Genomic DNA, 24,417 nt, shown 5'->3' with positions numbered 1-24,417 from the left:
GACATGAGTCGCAACATGCAATGAAGGCGGCTATGTCCCTCTTCATACCGTGCCACCAAAATCTTTCCTGAATATCCTTATACATTTTGGTTCCTCCAGGGTGGATCGAATATGGAGTGGTGTGTGCTTCAGCTAAAATTTGTTGTTTAAGGTCTTCTATGTTTGGCACGCATAGCCTTTCTCCGTACCATAATATTCCTTCATTGTCTATTACGAATTCCGAGGCCTTGCCCATACTCAACTTTCTTTTAATTCCTTCAATGCTGGGGTGACCGGGCTGAGCTTCTTTAATTTTCTCCACAAGGTTGGGTTGTATTTCCAAGTTTGATATGGTGCCTTCTGCTACCATTATCAAGTTGAGCTTGGCAAATTCTTGATGGAATTCGGGCCTCAAGCTGTGCAGATAGTTTCCGTCGGAGCTGGGGTTCCGACTCAGGGCATCGGCCACTACATTTGCTTTCCCTGGATGGTAATGGATCCCAACATCATAATCCTTTACCAATTCCAACCAGCGGCGTTGCCGTAAATTTAGTTCTGGCTGCGTGAAAATATATTTGAGACTTTTGTGGTCCGTATATATTTCACATCGATTCCCAAGTAAGAAATGCCTCCATTCCTTGAGTGCATGAATAACTGCTGCCATTTCTAAGTCATGAGTGGGATAATTTTCCTCATGCTTGCGAAGTTGCCTTGAGGCGTAGGCGACAACCTTGCCTTCTTGCATCAACACGCATCCGAGACCCTTTCTGGACGCGTCACAATATACTTCAAAATTCTTGTGTATGTCGGGTACAATTAATACCGGTGCTGTTGTTAATTTCCGCTTTAGCTCTTGGAAACTTTTCTCGCAGGCTTCTGTCCACTCAAATTTCTTATCTTTCTTGAGCAACTGTGTCATAGGCTTGGCTATGGTGGAAAATCCTTCAATAAATCTGCGGTAATATCCTGCCATTCCCAAGAAACTCCGTATGTCCGTTACGCTGGCTGGTGATTTCCAGTCAAGTATGGCCTTGACTTTCTCTGGGTCCACTGCAATACCGTCTTGAGTCAGCACGTGGCCTAGAAAACCTACTTGTCTTAGCCAAAATTCGCACTTGCTGAACTTGGCATACAATTGGTGTTTTCTTAGCTCTCCTAGCACAATCCTGAGATGTTCTGCGTGCTCTTCTGGTGTCTTGGAATATACTAGTATATCGTCGATGAATACCACGACGAACTTGTCCATAAACTTCATAAATACTTTGTTCATGAGGTGAACAAAATATGCTGGGGCGTTAGTTAATCCAAATGGCATCACTGTGAACTTGTACAGTCCATATCTGGAGGTGAAGGCTGTTTTGGGGATATCTTCCGTTCGTACCTTCAATTGATGGTATCTAGACCTTAAGTCAATTTTTGAGAATACCTTGGCCTGAGCAAGTTGATCAAATAAATCATTTATTCTTGGCATCGGGTATTTGTTTTTGACTGTGACCATGTTAAGTGCTCGATAGTCAATACATAATCTCAGCGTTCCATCCTTCTTTTTGGCAAATAAAATTGGTGATCCCCAAGGTGAGGAGCTGGCTCGAATGTATCCTTTTTCCAGTAATTCCTTTATTTTCTTCTTCAACTCGACCAACTCAGATGGTGCCATTCTGTATGGTTTCTTGTATATGGGGGCGGTTCCTGGCGCTAGCTCAATGCGGAATTCTATTTCTCGGTCTGGTGGCATGCCTGGCAGCTCTTCAGGGAATACATCTGGAAATTCACACACTACTGGAACCTTGTTTAGCTCAGAAACGTCCACCTTATTTAATCTCGGTTGCCGGGGTCTTCTTCCTTCCTTGGCTGATACTCTTATTGTCTTCCCTTGGTGGTGTGTGAGAATCACGGTCCTGTTGTAACAGTCGATGAAACCTTTATTGGTGGTTAGCCAATCCATTCCTAGGATGACATCCAGTCCTTTATTTTCCAATACAATAAGATTTGCGTGAAACTCCAATCCTTCGAACTCAATGACCACATTCTGACAGTAATTCTGAGAAACTTGCTGAATCCCAGGGGACTTGTTGATCATGGATTTCTCCAAAGGAAGTATCGAAAACTTATTTTGCAAAGCAAAACTTTTCGAAATGAAAGAGTGAGAAGCTCCAGAATCAAACAAAACCATTGCAGGCATTGTGTTGACAGGAAACATACCGAGTACGATATCCGGAGCATTTTGTGCCTCCTCTTTGGTTACGTGGTTCAGATGACCCTTCCTGTGGTTATTGTTGGGATTGAAATTGTTTCGCTTGGGTGCTGAATTATTGCCGCCGTTGTTCGGCTTTGGGGTTGAACTCCTTGGCTTGGGGCACTGTTTGGCATAGTGCCCTTCTTCTCCACAAGGATAACAAGTAACGCCGGGGCGATAGGTGAATTCCTTGTCCCTTGCATGAAAATTCTTTATTGGGCGTGAGGCATTGGATGAGAATTTGTGTGTCCCACCCTTTTGAAAATCTGTCTTGCTTCGGTGATTGCGAGCGTGATTAGTCTGGTCCCTTTTTCGTTTGCGGATATCTTCCAGACTGCGTTTCTCATTTTCCAGAGTAATGGCTTTGTCCAGCAGTGTTTTAAAATCAGGAAAAGTGTGCACGACCAGTTGGCATTTAAGCGTGGGCGCCAGACCGTCAAGGAATTTCTCCATCTTCTTGATTTCAGTCATACGCTCCTCATTGGCGTAGCGGGATAATAGGGTAAATTGACTGTTGTAATCTGACACTGTCATGTTCCTTTGTTTGAGGTCATCGAATTCTCTCTTCTTGATTTTCATAATACTCTTAGGAATATGTGCACCACGGAAACCTTCCTTGAAATCATTCCAGGTTATGTCAGTTTCGTTGGGATGCATGTGCAGAAAATTCTCCCACCATGATGCGGCTGCTCCTGTGAGATAGTGTGGAGCATATAGTACTTTCTCGAGATCTGAACACTTTGCAATAATTAATTTCCTCTCCATATCTCGAAGCCAGTCCTCGGCTTCAAGAGGCTTGTCAGTGTGAGAAAATGTTTGAGGACGTGTCTTCTGTAGTTCAGATAACTTGGAATGCTGTTGATACTGTCCATGGTGATTTCCCATGTTGATGACTTGGTTCATCATCTCCCGATGTTGTTGCTGACTCTGCTCATAAAGGCGGCACATTTGTGAAAGTGCCGATTCACTGCCCTGTTGGCTTGACTGTCCCTGAGTGAACTCGTTGTTGGGTTGTGTATCATAATTTTCCGCTGGTGGAGTTGGCATGGAGCGTGTCCAAGGACGAGACATTTTTCACTCTGGGGATATATTTTTGTAAAACTCATAAGAAAAGCGGAAAGAGTCTCAAAACAAAACCATAAATGCATAAAGTTGGCAGATATAATTAAATAACTCGGCTTACTTAAGAAAAACAAATCGACTTGCGCACGGAGAAGGACTGCTCATTACATAACTTACACGCGGTTGGTAATTATACAATACATCACTCAGGATATGCGTACGAAATCCTGACATGTTATTTAGGCTAGTGCACTTCTCCAGATCCTACATGATGCGCAAACAGGCTACTTCTCACAACCTATGTACATATCTTACAAAGCGGTACAATACACGGCAGCTAAGCGTACTCAGGCGGAGATGTTGACGACCTCCTTTGCCCTGCCGAGGGCGAGGCGTAGCGAGGTTGGGGACTCGACTTCCTCCTCGCTAATAGGCTCCATATGTGTAGTGTTGCGCAGAGCGGACGGAGTGGTTGCCAGGGGCGGAGAAACACATACAGGAGTGGGCGCGAAGGTTGGTGCAGTGCGCGCTGGAGTGGGCGCAATGACTTGGTTGAATTCTTCGGTAGAAGGCAGGCGACGAGCAGGCGTAAAAGATGCTGATGACAAGACAAAAGTCAGTGGCGGAGCGATGGGTAGGAGCTCCCTCCTGTTGGCAGCACAGCCATGGACTGAGTCCATGAGGGTAGCTACGAAGTCGTCCACCAGGTTGTCGAAGGCTACCTCCAGGGCCCGGAGATACTCAATGAGCATCTCAAAAGCCTCGTCTCGTTCTCCTCTGGCGCAGGAGTATGCGTAGTGACAGGTGTAAGGCACATGGCACGGAAGATAACGGTAACGACGAGTCTTCATCGCGGGAAGGACATCCCTGAGACGAGCTATCGCCTCGCGGGCTGCCATCTGCATAGCATGCATCTCCGTAGGCATTGCTCTTCCCATGAACCGGAAGCGGCGTAACTCACCACGCCCTCCCTTGAACTGCACCGCAGCCTGGTGCATGGTCAGACTGTCGTTGACTCGGTGCTGGCAGAGTGTGAAGACTGGGCGCACGGATGGCCCCATCGCGACCTGCACGATGAAAGAAAGAAGTTTGACGAACCCATCGGGCACGTTGGCGAAGGTCTGAGACTCGCAGCTGTTGTCGGCCATCTACAAAAGTAGGCAAAAATTCTGCAGGGTCAGATCATAAATTTATGCTGACTGACAGAAAATGACTACAATTGCAAAAATATAAATTAGCTCTATCATGCTAATAACTAATTAGCGATCACACCTAGTGGCTTCCTACAGTCAGCCTGGCTCTGGTACCAAGCTTGTCACGACCGGTTTTCCAATAAAAATATTTATTGAGAAACCAATCTTTTGAGTCCAGTATGAGAGAAATCCTCCTCACTGGTAGACAATTTCTTGATACAATAAGCCAGTAGCATAAAATATATTACAGGGTTGAACTACGGTTGCTCAACCAAATTATTACAAGCACGCCAATAATTATACATAATGGCGGACATGACACAGTGGTGTGGAGGCATACTACTGACTCGAGGATATGGCGGTGGTGGAAAAACACAGCGGGGAAAGAAATACAAGACTCTATGTCTATCATCTCATCGAGCGTCGAGGTGAGGCTCGATGAATTTATTTGGTAGCGGAAGCGGATATAAAACAGTGACCAAATCCAGGGTCGCACGAGACTGACTGGGACTCCTCTAAGTGTCGGACTCGCTATCGAACTCTTCATCCATGAAATCGCCTTCGTGAGCATCTGGCCAAATCAACAAGCCAGTGAGTACTTTGAAAGTACTCGCAAGACAGTTTGGACGTAAGATATAACAAATGCATGCATGGATGCGTCATGAATAAATTCACCAATGTACATTCAAAATTATCATAACAAGGTCAGTAAAAGGGAAACGGCGGTAGTCCGCCTGAAATCCCAACAGATCATAAATAATTACCGATCGGGTGTCTGAAGCGACGCCTCGAAAGGTGAACAACTAAATATAAGGAAAAAGATGCCACAGTCGGGCGTCTTAGCGACACCACATAAAGGGCTTAAAAGAAATACCTCAGTCGGACGTCGGGGCGACATCACAGAAAGGGCTTTAAAAGAAATGCCACAGTCGGACGTCGGGGCGACATCACAGAAAGGGCTTTAAAAGAAATGCCACAGTCGGACGTCGGGGCGACATCACAGAAAGGGCTTTAAAAGAAATGCCACAATCGGACGTCGGGGCGACATCACAGAAAGGGCTTTGATTCACAAGTAAATAATACTCATAATAAACATTTAATTCATGAGAATAAATGGGTTAGTCCATCCACAGGAATATTCATTTAACCGGAATTAGCACTCATGCGAATCACCGGGGTCTCTGTCATCAAAACTGTCATTGTTAGACAAGATAATACGAATTTGGACATGGAATAGATGATTTGGAGGGATATACGACTCTGCAGAGTTTGTACAAAATTTTTCCCACAGCCAACGGATTTCCGTAGTCACGAAGGACTAGTTCCGTTTACGGTATTTCGGAAGAAAACACAGCTAACCAGTACACACCCATCCTTACCTCTCGATGCTAGGAATCACCCTAGACATCGTCCAAGAAAAACTTTTGAGACGGGGAGATCACAATCTCGAATAGCACGGGATCAAATTTATATACGCGCGCTCTAAGGGGTGCCCCCCTCTCGGTCCCAACCGGAAACACCCATGCCCCCTGACCGGATGACTGGCTTTAATCCAGGGCCATGGAACCATCATCACGGCCTCTCCTTTTGGTGTGTACCAGAAAAGCGGTTTGCAACTTACTAAACCATATTCCTTGCGGAAAACATGTGGTAGTGCAGGGAAGAAAATGAGAGGAACTGGACCGACACGGTTTGACACTGAAGTCACATAGCCCGGCATGAGACTGGCATGCTACAACACTGCCATCTCACCCATTTTCATGCCAACCCATGGCCATTCATACTCACATCCATCCACTTATGGATCATCGAACTCACTTACCTCATTATCGCATAAAATGACATTCACCGATATGCTTATCAACATGCCATGAAACTAACTAAATGCAACACATGCCAAGACACTCGTCATATCAAAAGTTCAAACATGCTTGCCTGGTTCAGATTAGTCGGAGCCTAGCTCGGTGAAGTTCGCGGCTCCGTCACCTCCTTCGGTATCTACGGTATAAAGAAAATATATGCGCTATCGTGAATACCAAGGAGTGCACAGAAAGTATACCAATTATTTTCCAAATAAATCTGATAAAAAACTAGACAAAATTTTAAAGAGAGCAGAAAAAGAATCAACCAAAAATACTTTTCTGCTTAAAAGTTAGAGAGGTTTTTGTCCAGGGACTCATCTGTAATGAAACAGAAGTTTTCTGGGGTCTAGTTTATAAAAACAGAAAGCGCTTCGGTAGCGACTACGCCAGCCCAGAGGAAAGACGTATTTGCCCGAAGGCGCTTCCAGAAAACGGTTCGATAGAAAGGGCAGAGAGGCTGACGGTGGGGTCCCACTCGTCAGGTTCAAATGTTCAAACGGGGCGGCAGAGTTCGCCGGTGCCCGAGAGCCGCGGTGGTCGCCGGCGGCGATCCACGGCGAGGCAGAGAGATCGGAGGGTACCTCCGTGCTCAGGGCACCCTTCCGCGTCGGTTGATGGTGGTGGAGGCGGTCGGCGAGCACCACGTCGATGGCGAGCTTTGCTCCGGCGGACGGCGGCTCGGGTGTTCGAGGGGCTCGTCGGAGAGGGCTGCAAGGGTTAAATTGAAGAGGGGGTTATGCTCCTGGTAGCTAGAGAGGGTAACGAATGGGGTTTGGGCGCCGGAGACGGCCTCACCGAAGCGAATCGAGGTAGCGGCCGAGGCGGATCGGGGCGGCCAGAGTTGAGGGGGAAGACCTCCTCGGGGTCCCCCTAGTGGCCTGTCGTGGCGTTGGTGAGGTGTGGGGATGAGGCGTGCACGAGGTTGAGCTCGGGGGCCCTTTTTATAGGCGGCCCGAGGCGGTTGCCGTGAACGGGGTCTCCGGCGAGCGATTACGGTGGCGCAGTGCTCGGTCGGGGGTGATTAGGGAGTCGAGCGCCGTCGTGGGAGCTTACTGGGTCCGTTTTGATGCTAACCGGACTTGGATTAGAAGCTTAGGGCAGGCTTTGGTCGGAACGGGACGGCGCGGGTCAGTTGGCGGCAGAGAGCGCGTCCAGGGCTGTCGGGCCACGGCGACGGTGCAGCGGGGGTGCGCTGGCGTGCATGAGGCCACGCGGAGAGCGAGGGAGCGCTGGGCGGCGCGGAACGGCGTTGAGCCGCCGTTCTTGCCCCCTGTCAGCCGCCACGGGAGGTCCCGACGCCGCGGAAGACTCCGGCGAGGGCGGGCCATCGTGCCACCGACGCCAGGAAGAGGCCAAGTGAGCGTGTGGTGCTCCAGACAGTAGGAAGAGGCGGAGAGGAACGTGCCAAAGGCACTGTGAGCGCGTGAGAGGAACTGACGAACGCACACGACACTGAATCTGAACTTTTCTGAATTTTTGAACAGTAACAGTGCCCGCAAGGTGTTCGACAGAATGAAAATGGCATCTAGGGATTTTTCCTTGAGCTGATACTTGGTGGAGTGGCTTCTCATTGCTCAAATAGGTTGCCTGAATTTTGGTGGAATTTTTGGAGTAGTGTAGATATGAATTTCATCAAATTTGGCAAATCTGGTCCAAACTTGCAGAGGCTGAATTTTGAAAATTTTGAAAAGAGAAGGAGTGGATCAAGATGGTTCTGGGTTGTGGGTACAAAAGACTATCCAGGGGAGTTGGTTTGAGGTAAAAACCCAAATGCAATATGGTACTTGCTTTGAAAATCATTTGCGCTCAAGATAATTTTCGGAATTGATTTGAGAGGGAAAATAATTAGAATAAAATCCAAAACTCGTCTGGATTAGCTGGGACAGTGAACTTAGGTTGATCACAAGGTGTAGGGGAGATTTTGGAGGGTTTTACCACATGGAAACAATGCAAGGTCAAGGGTGGTTCCAAGATATGAAAATCCCCAAATTTTCATAGAGCTTCATTTTAAAAGAAACCAATTAAAACTCCCAAAAATAAATTTGAGAGAGAACCAACAGAGAAGAAGTTCCAAAAGATCAACCACCAAAGTTTGAAAATAAAATCCTTGCCAAGGCAAAAGGAAGTTTTTAAGTGGAAGGTTTTTCTGAAAAAGAATTTTTTTTAAAAAAGGCATCTCCTCAAAAACCACAAAATTTTGATAAAAACCAAATAAAAATTTTGGAGTGTCACAGGTGATGAATCGGTCGCCTGCATAGAGGGTGCGCGGATGGCCCTTGCCCGTGGGAAGACACATTGGACAGAGATGGATGCCACCGCTGTTGCGACCCAGGGCTCGGACGAAAGCCGGTTACCCGCCGAGCACTATTTTGGGGAAGTTCTGCGTGGTGCTCGTGTAATAGAGTCGCAGTGCTCGAAAAATGTCACGTTCAAATGAACGTTTTAATTTTGTAAAACAATGTTTATGATGTAGGCGCTTTTTGTACTTGTGCGTTCAAGTATTGAATTATCTCCTGTGCGGCCGTTTATGTATACGTATGTATAACCTGAAAGATGGCAGTCGTCGGCTTCAGCCCCCACGCACAAGGTGCGGGGGTGTTCGCAAAAATAGCGCATTTTCACACTTAATCCGACGTCTCGGTCCTGTTAAGGAGGTGGTAGCGTAGCAAACGAGGCAACCGGACTATAATGCTTTATCACTTTCACTTAGCCAATGGAGTTCGAGGGTGGGGCTACGATATAGCCCCTGGGGGCACCACGCTATCCGAATTCTGGGCGCGTATGTGCCTGACCGAGAAATGGTCCTTCATCAAAGCGGAGGAATTCTAAACATTCCTGTGGTCGATCGAGTGGTTGACCAGTCTCTCGCTGTATCATGACAGTCAGTTTTCGGCTTTCTCTACTGAGGTGCTCGCCCAGCCGAACTGGGGCACAATCGCAGTAGTTCTCCTGGTGCCGCGTTAGCCGATGATACGGAACGTAAGGCAGCAAAACACAGGAGCCGGGAAACCCAACATTTGACCAAAGACATGATTCGGAGTTGATGCATATAAGGCCTAACTCGAGACGCCGAACACTCCCTAAGGTGTTCGGTCTTTATGATAACGGGCAGAACAATGCCCTAAGCCCCTAGTGTCCAGGTACGGGCGAGATCCTCTGATGTGGCCGATGCCAAAACGTCAGTCTCCTCTCTGGTTATAATGAAAAACCAGGGGATTATAGCAACAAGAGACAGTAAAAAAGGTTTACGCAGGGTCTTAATCTGAAAAGAATCCTTGAAATGGGTCCCTACTGCACGTCTGTGCCTGTGTCTCCGTTGTGCCGTATCCTGGACGGGTGTGCATGTTGTTCATCTGTAAAAAGAGAGGAACTTAGTTTGAAAAAGAAATCGTGCGAAAAGTGCATAAAAAATTAATAAATTAATAAAGTTGAGCCTATATTAGCTCATTATTGCTTATATGCACATCCCCTTGTGAAGGGGTGTGCGACTAGGGAGCCCCTAGCTTATTTATGCCGGACTCGTCTAGCCGTGTCTGGGGTCTTTGAATGACCCTCTTAGTGAAATGATGCCACGTGGACCGGGCATTTTAAGTGTAAGAGACGCGTAATGTGGTATTGCATTAAAGCGGACAAAAGCTTCGCGTCCCAATAGTGCTTGATAGCTACTTTCGAATGGGGCAACATGAAAGATTAGCTTTTCGCGTCGGAAGTTGTCCAGTGACCCGAACACAACTTCTAGTAATAAGGAGCCTATGCACTTGGCGTAAGGGCCTGGCGTCACTCCTTTAAAGGAAGTGCGGCTATGTCGAATTTTAGTAAGGTCTATCCCCAACTTGCGGATTGTGTTCGGATATAGCAGGTTTAAATCGCTGTCGCCGTCCATCAGGACTTGTGTAAATTATAGTCTGTCGATTTTAGGATCCAATATCAGAGCAGTCCATCCTGCGTTTCGAATGCTTCTGGAATAATCCAGGTGGTCGAAGGTGATTGGTTTTGACATCCAACTCCGAGGTTCCGCTGGGGTGGACCGCGCGGCACTTATTTTAGCGGGTGCCGCACTGTTTTTCCGTAATATCACATAAAGTGAGTTTACTGTTTTGACTTCTTGTGGGAAGGTCTTTTGTTTTCCGGTGCTCTGCTGGTGGGGTTCATCATCATCCTCGCTTGGTGCGTCGAGCCCCTTGTGTTCGGCATTGAGTCGGCCGGACTGTTTGAAAACCCAACAATCTCGGTGGGTGTGGTTTGCGGGCCTTCCGGAGGTACTGTGGATTTGGCATATCCGATCCAAAATTTTGTTTAAGTTGGAGAGCTCGTCACTGTTATCCTTAAGAGGCAGTGTTTTATTGTTTGGCCGCGAGCTTTTGAATCCGGCGTTGACCGCCGTGTTCTTTGGGCTTTTTTCTTTATTCTGGCGCTGATCCTTTCTGCGCCGTGATTTTCTGTTTCCATCTCTGATCTCGGATGTACTCGGGTCGCTGGTGCTGCATCTTGCTAGCCAGCTGTCTTCCCCCGCGCAAAAGCGGGTCATGAGGCTTGTTAGCGTGGCCATTGTCCTCGGCTTCTCTTGGCCGAGGTGTCTGGCGAGCCATTCGTCTCGGACGTTGTGTTTAAAAGCTGCTAAGGCTTCTGCGTCCGGACAGACGACTATTTGGTTCTTTTTGGTAAGGAACATGTTCCAGAATTTGCGCACTGACTCTCCGGGCTGTTGAGTTATGTGACTTAGATCGTCTGCATCCGGAGGGCGGACATAAGTCCCTTGAAAATTTGCTCTAAACGCGTCCTCGAGCTCTTCCCAACTTCCAACAGTGTTTTCTGGGAGGCTTTTGAGCCAATGCCGAGCTGGCCCTTTGAGCTTGAGGGGTAGATATTTTATGGCGTGGAGATCATCTCCTCTAGCCATGTGTATGTGTAGTATGTAATCTTCTATCCAGACTCCAGGGTCTGTTGTTCCGTCATAAGCCTCTATGTTTATGGGTTTAAACCCTGCTGGAAATTCATGATCAGCACCTCATTGGTGAAACATAGTGGGTGTGCGGCGCCCCTGTATTTCGGTGTGATGCTGTCTTCGAACACTTGGCGTGTTGTGTTGCTTCCTGGGGCCCTCTTTTTTGGCCCGTAAATGGACCTGGCTGGGCCGTCTGTTTTCCCAGGATCATGAGTTGGCTTGTGTGCGGCGCCGCTTGTCGCTTTTGGCCTGTCATCTGGCCATCTATTCGGCCGGGCGGCTTCTTTAATTTTTGACTGTGGTGGCTCTATGGCTTCCTCGTCAAATTCTGGCAGCAGCTTGCGCTTCGGGTAGCTCTTTGATTGATGGCCATTGCCGTATTTGTCTGTGGTTTTGAGCACTTTGCTCCACCTCATTCTGAGTATGTCTTCCGCTGTTTTGAGCTTTTGTTTTTCCTTCTTCAGACTTCTTGCAGTGGCGCCGAGTCTTTTGTGAAGGTTCTTATGCTCCGGTGGTGTGTCCGGCGTGAGGTCGTCTGGACTGTTGGTTTCGCCGGGCATGGATTGATTATCCGATTCGTCCTGTTCGGACGGTTGCTTGGTTGCATGTTCGTCGTCCACTGGTTTGCCCTGCTCTATTGCTGGGTCATTAGGAGCACTCTTTTTGTCGAGGCGGGACTAAGGGCGGCGTCTGCGTCGCCGTTTTGGTTGTTTGTCGGCCGGATTATCCTTTGCCGCGCCCCGTTGGTTCTCGTTATCGCTTCCTTTTGGGGTATCCACCATATATACACCATGGGTTGGGGTGGCCTTCCAGTGCTCGGCGAGCGCTGGTTCTTGATCGTCCCCGGCATCGTCGTCCATACCGTCGATGTCTTCGGAGTCGTATTCTAGCATGTCGGTTAGATCATCGACAATGGCTACAAAGTGGGTGGTGGGTGGGCTTTGAATTTCTTCGTCGTCCGCATCCCAACCATCATGGCCGTAGTTTGGCCAGGGCTCTCCGGATAGAGAGAGATATTTTAGCGAATTTAGGATGTCGCCAAAGGGTGAGTGCTGAAAGATGTCCGCAGCGGTGAACTCCATGATCGGCGCCCAATCGGATTCGATTGGCAGGGGCGCAGGAGGTTCGGAGTCCGGCGAGGAGTCCGGCACCTTGGAGTCACGAGCTTTATAATGGACAAGGTCAGCTTTCGGCTCCATCACCGTGGAAGTTGCAGCTCCCGAGGCGGTGTCCAGCCACCCGTCCTCGATCTGCGCGATCGGCTCCAAACTATGGGTCGGAGCGGATTCGTGTGCGGCTTCCAAGGTACTGTCCGGCGGCAGAGTTAGGTCATGCCCATCGTGACAGTGCGGCACACTCGGCTGTGGCTCGGATCCATCGAAGATCAAGTCCCCGCGGATATCTGCCGTGCAGTTTAGGCTTCCAAATATGACCTGATGGCCAGGGGCGTAGCTTTCGATCTGCTCCAGATGGCCAAGTGAATTACCCCGCAGTGTGAAGCCGCCGAATACAAAGATCTGTCCCGGGAGAAAAGTCTCACCCAGGACTGCGTTGTTGTTGATTGAAGAAGCCATCAAGCCTATCGGTGACAACATAGAGGAACTCTCAATGAAAGCACCAATGTCGGTGTCAAAACCGGCGGATCTTGGGTAGGGGGTCCCGAACTGTGCGTCAAGGCGGACGGTAACAGGAGACAAGGGACATGATGTTTTTACCCAGGTTCGGGACCTCTTGATGGAGGTAAAACCCTACTCCTGCTTGATTGATATTGATGATATGGGTAGTACAAGAGTGGATCTACCACGAGATCAAGGAGGCTAAACCCTAGAAGCTAGCCTATGGTATGATTGTTGTAATGGTTGTGTTGTCCTACGGACTAAAACCCTCTGGTTTATATAGACACCGGGGAGGGCTAGGGTTACATAGAGTCGGTTACAATGGTAGGAGATCTACATATCCGTATTGCCAAGCTTGCCTTCCACGCCAAGGAAAGTCCCATCCGGACACGGGACGAAGTCTTCAATCTTGTATCTTCATAGTCTTGGAGTCCGGCTGACGATGATAGTCTGGCTGTCCGGACACCCCCTAGTCCAGGACTCCCTCAGTACCGCTGGGAGGGAACGGTAGTACCGCTGGCTCAGCAGTAGTACCGCCCTGCCCAAGCGGTAGTACCGCTCTGTGCGTGGCTGCTTGGGGGGGGGGGTAACGGTTGGATTGTTCCCCCCACTATATAAAGGGGTCTTCTTCCCCAAAATTGACTCACCTCTTCCCCCAAAAGCTCCATTGTTGCTCCAAGCTCCATTTTCGCCCGATCTCTCTCCCTAGCCAATCAAACTTGTTGATTTGCTCGGGATAGGTTGAGAAGGCCCCGATCTACACTTCCACCAAGAGAAATTTGATTCCCCCCACTAATCCCTAGCGGATCTTGTTACTCTTGGGTGTTTGAGCACCCTAGATGGTTGAGGTCACCTTGGAGCCATAGTCCATTGTGGTGAAGCTTCGTGGTGTCGTTGGGAGCCTCCAATTAAGTTGTGGAGATAGCCCCAACCTTGTTTGTAAAGGTTCGGTCGCCGCCTTCAAGGGCACCAATAGTGGAATCACGGCATCTCGCATTGTGTGAGGGCGTGAGGAGAATACGGTGGCCCTAGTGGCTTCTTGGGGAGCATTGTGCCTCCACACTGCTCTAACGGAGACGTACTTCCCTTTAAAAGGAAGGAACTTCGGTAACACATCCTCGTCTCCATCGGCGCCACTCTTGGTTATCTTGCGCCTTTACTTGTGCAAGCTTTTTGCGTTGTATCCCTTGCTTGCTTGTGCACTTATTGTTGTTGCATCATATAGGTTGTTCACCTAGTTGCGTATTTAGACAACCTACTTTGATGCAAAGTTTAATTTGGTAAAGAAAAGCTAAAAATTGTTAGTTGCCTATTCACCCCCCCCCCCTCTAGTCAACTATATCGATCCTTTCACTTACCCAGTGACAATAGGGGTTGCAAGGCACATATTGTATTGTTGTCATCGAGGATAAAAAGATGGGGTTTATATCATATTGCATGAGTTTATCCCTCTACATCATGTCATCTTTCTTAATGCGTTACTCTGTTCTTATGAACTTAATACTCTAGATGATGCTGGATAGCGGTCGATGTGTGGAGTAATAGTAGTAGATGCAGGCAGGAGTCGGTCTACTTGTCACGGACGTGATGCCTATATACATGATCATGCCTAGATAATCTCATAATTATTCGCTTTTCTATCAATTACTCGACAGTAATTTGTTCACCCACCGTAATACTTATGCTATCTTGAGAGAAGCCACCAGTGAAACCTATGGCCCCCGGGTCTATCTTTTATCATATAAGCTTTCAATCTACTTTTTTTTGCATCTTTACTTTTCCAATCTATATTATAAAATACCAAAAATATATTTATCTTATCATACTATCTCTATCAGATCTCACTTTTGCAAGTGGCCGTGAAGGGATTGACAACCCCTTTATTGCGTTGGTTGCGAGTTCTTTGTTTGTTTGTGTAGGTGCGTGGGACTTTTGAGGAGCCTCCTACTGGATTGATACCTTGGTTCTCAAAAACTGAGGGAAATACTTATGCTACTATTGCTGCATCACCCTTTCCTCTTCAAGGAAAAGCAACGCAAGCTCAAGACGTAGCAGTCCCAAGACCTCTTCTCCATCATCCCTCAGTCTGAACGAATCTTTCTCCACGTCTAGAGATCGAACCACCATGGGAGTTTTAGATGGATAGGGTTTGTCCATATTGAATTTCTCCAATATTTTCTAGATATAGGTAGATTGGTGTACCATGATTCCTGAGGGAAGGTGCTCAAGTTGAATGCCTAAGCAAAATTTGGTTTTACCCAAATCCTTCATCTCAAATTCAATCTTTAGGTGATTGCGTGCTTCATCAATGTCTGGTGTGCTGCCGATGATGTTGAGATCATCAACATACACAGAAATGATGCAAAATCATGTAGAGGACTTCTTGATGAAGACACATGGGCAATCAACACTATTGGAGTAACCTTTCTGAAGAAGGAACTCACTCAGTCGGTTGTACCACATCCGCCCCGACTGCCTTAAGCCATATAATGACTTATTTAGCTTTACACAATACATGTTGCATTTTGCATTTTTATTCAGGACAGAGATTCCATCAGGAACCTTCATAAGTTGATGGACGTCGTGACCGCATATCTTTATGGGTCACTAGATTCGGACCCGTAAAGATATGTGGTCACGACGTCCATCAACTGCATAGATAGACGATTTTGCACTACCAAGGATATAAGGTATCGGAAAGTGGTTGCACTCATTACTGGAGAATATGTATCAGTGAAATCAATGTCGGGTTTTTGCATCAAACCTTGTGCTACGAGCCTTGCTTTATATCTCACCACCTCATTGTTCTCATTCCGTTTCCGGAGAAAAACCCATTTGAATCCCATAGGGAAAACACTGGGAGGTGTAGGTATTGCTTCAGTGAATACCTTTCTTTTGTTAAGCGAGGCAATTTCTGCTTGGATTGCATCCTTCCATTTAGGCTAGTCGAAGCGCTTTTGACACTCAACGATAGACCTTGGATCATGATCAGTGAGAAGGGTATCTGCAATCTTTTCAGCAAAATATATGTCGACAGTCGTAGTCTTGCAGTCAAATGATTCTCCAGAATCAACATAGTTGATGGAAATTTCCTACACCCCTAGTGACTCTTTGTGATTTCCCAATACGATCGAGTCTGGGTGTTCCGATGTCCCAGTCAGTTTGTGCACACTGGAACTGGGTTGTGGAGGTTGCCCTTCCACTGGGTGTATACTACCCATCAGGTGTTTGTCAACGTTGAGTTGACCTGCATTTACTGACTCTGAGGTTTTTCTCCTTGATTTCCTTTGCTGCTTTCTAGAAGGATGCTCTAGGTCAGAGGCCGTACGACTCCCCCTCTTTTTGGGAATAGGAAGTTGAGTGGTTTTTATTGGTACCTCCACTCTTTCTGGCGTGTTTCTGGATTTTGCAACACCTTTCAAATCAGTAAATGAATCTGGCAGATTATTTGCAAGATGTTGCAAATTAATGATCTTCCGAACTTGAAGTTCGGTCTCTTGGGTATGTGGATCAGAGGATGAAATGGCATGAGCATTTCAATCAATTTCCGGGAATTCTTTCTGGTACTTGAAATCTCCCCTTAATGCCGGAAAATATTCCTCATTAAATATGCAATCAGCGTGACGGGTTGTGAACAGATCCCCAATCAGGGGTTCCAGGTACTTGATAACATGGTTTTCAATTTCAGTTTCAGAAAAATTTCAGCACCAACCGAAATCACTGAAATTCAATGAATTTCAGTTATTTCAGTTTCCATTTCAGCCAAATTACCGAAATATTCACTTGAATTCAATTAAAAATTTAAAAATTTTAAAAAATATTTTGAAAAATATTGGAATTGTTGTGCTATACTGAAATTGCTGAAATATTTTGACCGAAACGTAATATTTCAGTGTCTGCTGAAATTACTGAAATTCAGTGAATTCCACTGAAATCTCACTGAAAGTGAAAACCATGCTTGATAATCGACGGCGATTTGTACCCCACATAGACCCCCAACTTCCAGTGTGGGCCCATAGATGTCCGCTATGGTGGTGAGATCGGGATGTATGTAGCACATCCGAACTTACGCAGATGGGAAATGCTTGGAGGATTTCCACGTACCAATTCCAGAGGGGAAGAACTGTGATATGCAGTTGGCCTCAATTGTATCAAGTCAGCAGCGTGTAAAACAGCGTGACCCCAACAAGAGGTTGGCAAGTTGCAGTTCGTCAATAAAGATCCTGCAATGAGTTTGATCCTCTTAATCAATGCTTCAGCCAAACCATTTTGTGTATGAACATATGGAACAGAGTGCTGAACTTCAATCCCCAAAGCCATGCAATAATCATTGAAATCACGTAAGGAGAATTCTGCAGCATTGTCCATTCGAATTGACTTAATTCGACTTTCAGGATAATGGGCTTGCAACTTAATGATTTGCCTCATTATCTTGGCAAATGCATGGTTTCGTGTGGATAGAAGACACACATGTGACCATCGTGTAGATGCGCCAATCAGAACCATGAAATATCGAAAAGGTCCAGATAATGGCTGAATGGGACCACAAATGTCTCCTTGAATACGTTCAAGGAACTGAAGTGGTTCAGCTTGTATTTTGAGGTGTGAGGGCCTCAAAATTAGCTTTCCCGTGGCACAAGATATGCACACAAAATCAGAAGATTGAGGAAATTTTGACTCAAGCAAATTATGACCAATGGAATTGCTAGTAATTTTTCTCATCATCCCTATTTCAGGATGGCCTAGGCGATCATGCCAGGTTTGGAATGCGTTAACATTCTGAAAAATTACTTTGTATGCAACATGTTTCACGGGTTTGATGTATGTATAGTACAAACCAGACGATAGAGAAGGAATTTTCTCATGTACCTTTTTGCCATATCCGTCATCTTTAGTAAAGAGTAGATACTCCTCTTTGTTGTCTTCATGGGTTTCAATGTGAAAACCATTCTTACGGATATCTCGATAACTGATCAGGGTACGTGATAAGTCGGGGTACAATAACGTATCCTCAATCGTCACTTGTGTACCGCTTGGGAGGGTGAATATGGCACGTCCAGTACCAACAATCACTGTATCGCGTCCAGCGATAGTTAGAATATCTCCATTCATCTTTTTCAGAGTTTGAAAATATTTTATCTCCCTCAGTATGGAGTTTGTGGTACCACTGTCCACAAGGCATAATTCCTCTTCCATCGAATTGTCCCCGTAGAAAACGGCGGCGAGTGCTCTTTCCCTCCCTTTTTTTTCTCTTTCGCTCTTCGCTGGTTGTTCTACGTGCTCATAACATGTTTTGAATTGAAAGTGATTTATCTCTTGATCGATGGTTACAGGCCCCTTTTATATGTCCCGAAGAGACACGACGATCCCTCGAGCGGGCATCGGTTCTAGGAGAGCGAAGGGAGGCGTCGGTTGCGGGACAAACTGCAACGACGGTTTTGGGCAAGGGGAGATTTCCCCCTAATTACAGAATTATATTTAACACTGCCAACCCACGAACACCGCTGCTTTCGCCCGGACACACACACGCACACACCGTGTCACTGCTAGGCTGGCCCGCGCGCAAGGCACAGGGTGAATTTGAAACGGAGATGGCGCTGGAATGGCGCGTACTCTAGCAGCGTTTATATGTTCGATACCAGAACACTTACCATGGAACAAGTTATTGCTGCACGCATGTCGACACAAGAGGGAAAAGTGGACATTGGTTACAAGGTAGAAGGGGCGTAAAATCCGAGAAACTAATTTTTATGTTTAAATCACCCACCCTTTAAAATTTTATACGATACTTTTATCATCCAATTTGAGAATTTGAAGCAAAACTATGCCCAACAGAAATTCTGGCCAATGGTTGCACATCATTACACATTACAGTTTAAGTAACACGATAAAGTACCATCATATGGAATCAGTGCACAAGTAGTACAATTTCAACTATGACAGCAGATGAACACCAAAATGTTGGTTCAAACATTAGAATACAAGACAGCCAACAGGTTCACCAGATCGACAATATGGAGAACGATAATCCAACGGAGCAGAGAAAAAGTCGTCTAAAGGTAATCCAACGGAGCATAGAAAGAGTCATCTAATGGTAGTCAACTCTGACTCCACGCACATATGTAAATCCGAATCTATCAGATTTTTCCCCATGCCCAGGTGGGCGCAAATCATCGAGCTCATCATCCGGGTGGCGCCAACACGGCTTGGGCACAGGCCACCTGTTTCCATCATTTGGTAATTTTCCATGCATAGTAATGTTATCGGCAGTTTTTATGCAAAATATCAAAGAGATGCGTAAATTAAAGGCATACCTAATTGGTTTATCAACACTGCCAACTTCATCAACGGTGCTGTCGAACACAGTAGGCTAGATTTAATAGAAAGATTTATTTTTTCCTTTGAGAAGATGCAAAAATTAGCATGTCATGCAATCATCTCAAACCTCACATGGCATGCACTTGAATACGTCAAACAAACATTCTAAGTATGCATACCTTTTTCCCTCAAACTGTGCCAGCAGTCGACAAATATGATCCTTAAACACGAAGGGGGTCCCTATTTTCTTATCATAGAAGTTCATGCCAACAAATCTCCCCCTAAAGTCAAACAGGGGCCCTCCAATCCCGGCCTAGCAAGCAAAAGCGACACTGAATTTTTTCGGATGGAGAAGTTTCCATTTGTAATGGTGAAGGGATATGGTTTAGTACATCATGCGATGGATACGTCAACTAAGAATATCGCCAAGAGCAATACTAACCTTAGTGATTGTACAACTGGAGTACCGAAGATCTCTGCAATCAAGCATGCCTGACCAGTCAGTCCGTTTTCCATGTGTAGCCATTAACATGCCTGATTTGAAGCAGCGCCCAACAGCTACTACATTCGGATCTTCAAGAATTCTAGGGTCCCACTTTTCTTCAAGAATCTTAGATGAACAAAGAGGACGGAACTTCTCGACATCAACAAGAGCAACATTGTAATGTAAATTACAATGTTGTAATATCCCTTTTTTGCATCCTTCGTTTGGAATATTGACTTCAATCTGCAAATCGCACTGTGAGACCTAAGCAGAAAATGCAAGGACCACATCAAGAACAAACCTTCAAGTTTTCAGCAATCTTGTTTCCATCGTTAGGATCCCGAATCAAACTTGCTGAAGTCAAAATGGTGGTGCATCCATTCCAATCAATAAATAAGCCTGTGCATGCAAAAATCCTTGTTTCTCCTGCATATATACCAGTTATAATTGATAGCCAAGTTGAAATGTGGAGAAGTATATAGCACATCACTCTGAGATTGATTACCGATGAATGAAGCAAGTGAGACAACAACTTGATGGAAATGATTAGAAATTGTTTTCCTGAGTCGGCTCCAGACACCTTTACCAGAATCATATACTTCACCAAAAGTCTCTTCGAAAGTATTAACCAAAATCAAGCCCTCTGTTCAATGATAGACGGTAGAATAGTTGTCAGAGGCAGAGGAAATGCGTAAATGAGCGCAATGCAGGACCAAATTACAAGCATTGACTAACCACTGATAGTAGTTGTTGATTGCTTTGGATAGCCCAAGGAGTCTAGATCCCCATATATGTCTAGGTTCCCAAATCAGACACACATATGAAGATAGTGTAAATAAGGTTAGCTGATTAGCATTGAGGTCATGAGAGATATGAACTATAAAATGTCTGGCCACGTGTTCACCTCTTGGATAGTGCATATAGGGCCTGGGTTGTATTTCCTCATATCTCCGTAGTGTTACAGGCCTGCAGGACATAGTAAACTTGCAACTCAAGTAAAATGGACGAAAACATCACACATACGCAGCATCAGATGAATAGAATTGCAAAAAGTAAGGGATAATATCCCAGTGTTGTTGGGAAACGTAAGATTAGTTTAGTACAGTATAGGAGATAAGTTATTTGTCTGCCTGTATGAAAGTGGACATGTAATTGTACTTATATTTGTACCCCATACAAATCAGACAATGAATCAAGAGTATTTATTGTTTAGAGAAGTATATCCTAGTTATCCTATTATCAGAGCAACCACCTGCTGCTCCGCCATCAATGGCTAGCAGCAGGGTTTTCTCGTTGGCGCTGCTATTAGACAGGGAGATTAAACGCAGATTGGCAGTTATTAGTGCAGCAGTCACAGTGCTGAGGGCGGAGGGCCAAGCCCCTCACGAAGGTGACAAACTGACAATGGTGCAATCGGCAACCGTAGCTGACCAAGGCGCTACAGCGCATCTGCTTAAGGTTTACTGTATCGATGTTGGCTGAAGGCTGTGTCTTCGGAGGTGGAGGTGGCACCAGATTCGGTTGACATGAAGACAAAGATGCCATCGCCGGCGGCGGTACAACCATACTACCTTCAGCAGCAGTAATGCTGCTTCTACCATCTAGGGCAATCGCGGAGATGAGTCATCGGCTGCCACAATGAATATGAGGTCGGTGGAGGCCACTGCAAGGCCTCTAAGACTAGTTATCCTGGGATGATCCGAAGGGCAAAGTTGTGTGGAGAACTGAGCAAATACTACACAACCTCTAGGTTCAGGAGACTATCACAAACCCTTCACATTTCAAGTCCGAACAAAACAAAAAACATTACTTAAATTAGAAAAATCTACCAAGTTCGATATTGAAGCAATGTGGGTATTCTTGGCAGAGGCAGCAAAGAATCAAGTTGATATCAAGGGAGAAAAAAAATGGAAACTGCAAGAAACTAAAAATTAAAGATAATAAAGCTACAAAAGGAACAACACCCAACAATCCAGATTCTTGCAAGATTCATAAGCCTTGAAAGTTGTTTGGCAACTGAAATGGCTTATAGTTTAATTAAGCTCCAGTATTACTCAAAAAACTAAAATCCAAGGAGGAAATTGTATAGGAATAAGGGTGAACAAACTTTGGTAAGCAAATAAATGCAAATACACATGACATACCTGACTACCTTAACTTCCATGTTTGGCACAAATTGTTCCAAATGTTTGATAATTATACTAGTTGGCAAAAAAGATGTTCTTTCCTCAACCGAAGAAAGGTTCATGCCAACAAAGTTTCCATCATAATCAAAAAGTGCTCCGCCTTCCCAATCCTAGCAAATATGACAAGGGTTACATTGGAACCAAACAAAGTGAAATGTCATTTTTATGCATCAGAGTTACTTTTCAGTGCATATAGTTACATATCAAATACTCAGACCAAAGAGCAAGTGTACCTTGGAGATTTTACAAGTTGAGAACATAAGCTCTTTGCCATTTTCAGATCCACTTGTATCATCGGTCAGTATTCCACTTGTGACCATTAATTTGCCAGTGGTTGCACATGCTACAGATACTACCTTACTACAAGGAAGAAATCCCAGCTGATGATAGAGTTTCACTGGATTAACACCAAGGGTGAAAAGCTTTATGCTGACAAGAGCAATTCCCTGATCGAAATTATAGTCCCCCAATGACCCTCTGGCAACATAGCCTTTGCGCTGCACTTGGATCTATAATGATACAGAATGGTGCAGTTAACTTACGTAAACAAGAAAATTAAGTGAATGATGATTAGCAGCACCAACCTTCAAGCCATCATGGCCTTCTCTTTTAAGATCATTGAAAGCTCTGACCAAACTTGCTGAAGTCAGAAACCTTGCAAAATGAACCTGGCAGTGCACGGCTATGCCTGAGCACGCAAATAACACATCATGTCCTACACAATGATGTAACTTTGGTCATCTATAACTAGCATTGTAACATTATAAAATAAAATTATTTTAAAAAAGAGGCTAGAAGGGTGAAACAACATAGTCACCAGCACACAAAGCAAGGCAGACAACATTTGTAGAAAATTCTGAAGTAACTTGTTCACTGAGCTCACTCCAGATGCTTTGACCAGAATCGCTTTCAATTTGTTCTTCCAAAGTGCTATCCCGATGTAAGTCACCTAGGTAAACAAACATGAGACAGCGCAGTTGTGAGTGCTCCAATAGATCTGGAAAAACATGTGTAGAATAATGAAGTGTTGGCAGACCTGAAATCGACAAATCAAGAATCTCTTCTCTACCAATGCAAGTTCTATTCTTTTTTGAGCTTTCTCTGAGATTTTCTATGAGACCATCATCGGTACCCCTCTTAATTTGCAGCATATTCCCAACACTGAACCACAAAAAAGTAAAGTCTCAAAATGTTCTGTCATCAACAGTAACACAAGGTTATAGAATCATCACAGATCATCAAAGAAAAGGTCCCTATTTTAAGTCTTACAGTTTATGTCAGATGATATGGTCCTTGAGCTAATACATTATTTACTAAACCCGCAAAATTAACTTGGATAACCCCGACGCGTGAACAGAGTGCGTAACCCCTCAAAAAAAAAAAGAACAGAGTGCGTAAGATCAGTGCAAAAAATTATTGCGCTAGTCCCGGACATAAGTAGAACGCACAAATTTTAACTGCTGTTCGAAAAAGAAAGAACGCAACCCAATTTCAGGTTGGGGTTAAACCGTTCAACTTTGCACATCGTAAGGGCGAATCCAGATGGTGCGCATCCAAAACTTGTTGAGATTTGTTTTGGATTAACTAATCACCGGCAGACGAAAACTCATACCTAGGAGAACAGTGCCCAATGTTGCGGACGGTGGTGGAGACAGCAGGCACACGACGAGGCAGAGGGGAACAGCGATGGCGGCGACGAGATGCGGAGAAGACGGTTGCGGTGATGCTAAGCTACCGTAAGGCGGCAGCTCTAGGGAACACCTGATGCTACACGATAGATTTTAGAGCGGCGTGGATGGGGATGGATTGGAACTTGGGTAGGTCAGAACACGAGAGCGGCGCGGAGGAGGAAGGGGTCAATCCGGGAGGAAGAGGAAAGGTATTTCTTCGCAAGAAAAAAAAAGTTAAATGCACCGGAGGTCCTAAAAGTTTGTCGCTGTGTCACTTTAGTCCTATTTCTTTAAAAATGCACCTTTAGGTCCTAATTCTTTAGTAAATGGTTCATCCGAGGTCCTTTTTTTAATTAGGGGTCGTTGACCTGCCCGCGTGGTGCGTTGACCCATGCCACGTCGACAGAGGGCACAACAGCCAGGCGAGAAACTTTGCAATATGGCCCCCTCCCCGATCTATCCCCCTCTTAGGCGGCAACATACCAGACGAAATTGGAGCTTGCGCCGGCAGCGGCGACGACGCTGACAACGCACTACCATGCTCCTCTTCTTCAACTACTTCCCCGCCGAGGAGCTTGAAGTGCCGGCCATGGCTAGGGTTAGGGTAAGGGAGAGAAAGGGGGGATTTGGGGAAGAAATAGAGCCAGGGACCCAGGAATGTGAAGAAGTGTTTTTAGGGGGTTTTTTGTTAAAAAAATAGCAACCTCTGCAGCCTCGACACAACAACGAAACTTTTAGGACCTCCTGTGCATGTAACTCAAAAAAAAAGGTCTATCCATCCATATAGGTACCTGAAAAATAAATCTTATAAGTCACTTTTACTCCCAGCGTCGGGATCACGGATGAACGGTCAGATCTTCTTCTTT

General features: G+C 45.7%; 1 protein-coding gene across 2 annotated transcripts; it reads right to left on the bottom strand.

Moving 5' to 3' along the window:
* Window positions 1–18,754: 18,754 nt before the first annotated feature.
* Window positions 18,755–23,627, bottom strand: LOC119311045. Of its 2 annotated transcripts, XM_037586664.1 has the most exons (14): window positions 23,494–23,627; window positions 22,918–23,042; window positions 22,699–22,830; window positions 22,466–22,596; window positions 22,115–22,390; window positions 21,840–21,991; window positions 20,600–20,661; window positions 20,431–20,490; window positions 20,201–20,338; window positions 19,997–20,121; window positions 19,654–19,938; window positions 19,391–19,524; window positions 19,208–19,246; window positions 18,755–19,114 (listed from the first exon to the last, which is right to left on the bottom strand). In XM_037586664.1, the coding sequence occupies exons 2-14, from the start codon at window positions 23,030–23,032 to the stop codon at window positions 18,982–18,984; spliced, it is 1,782 nt and encodes a 593-aa protein (XP_037442561.1). In that variant the 5' UTR covers window positions 23,033–23,042; window positions 23,494–23,627; the 3' UTR covers window positions 18,755–18,981. The 2 variants fall into 2 exon arrangements, with proteins under 2 accessions (XP_037442561.1, XP_037442563.1); XM_037586666.1 differs by lacking the exon at window positions 18,755–19,114 and having other exon boundaries at window positions 19,208–19,292.
* Between the last annotated feature and the right edge of the window lie 790 nt (window positions 23,628–24,417).

The sequence above is a fragment of the Triticum dicoccoides genome, chromosome 5B, assembly GCF_002162155.2.
Source record: "Triticum dicoccoides isolate Atlit2015 ecotype Zavitan chromosome 5B, WEW_v2.0, whole genome shotgun sequence".
Classification (NCBI taxonomy): domain Eukaryota; kingdom Viridiplantae; phylum Streptophyta; class Magnoliopsida; order Poales; family Poaceae; genus Triticum; species Triticum dicoccoides.
The sequence above is the reverse complement of the archived record's forward strand: the minus strand, read 5'-3'. Positions and strand labels throughout refer to the sequence as shown.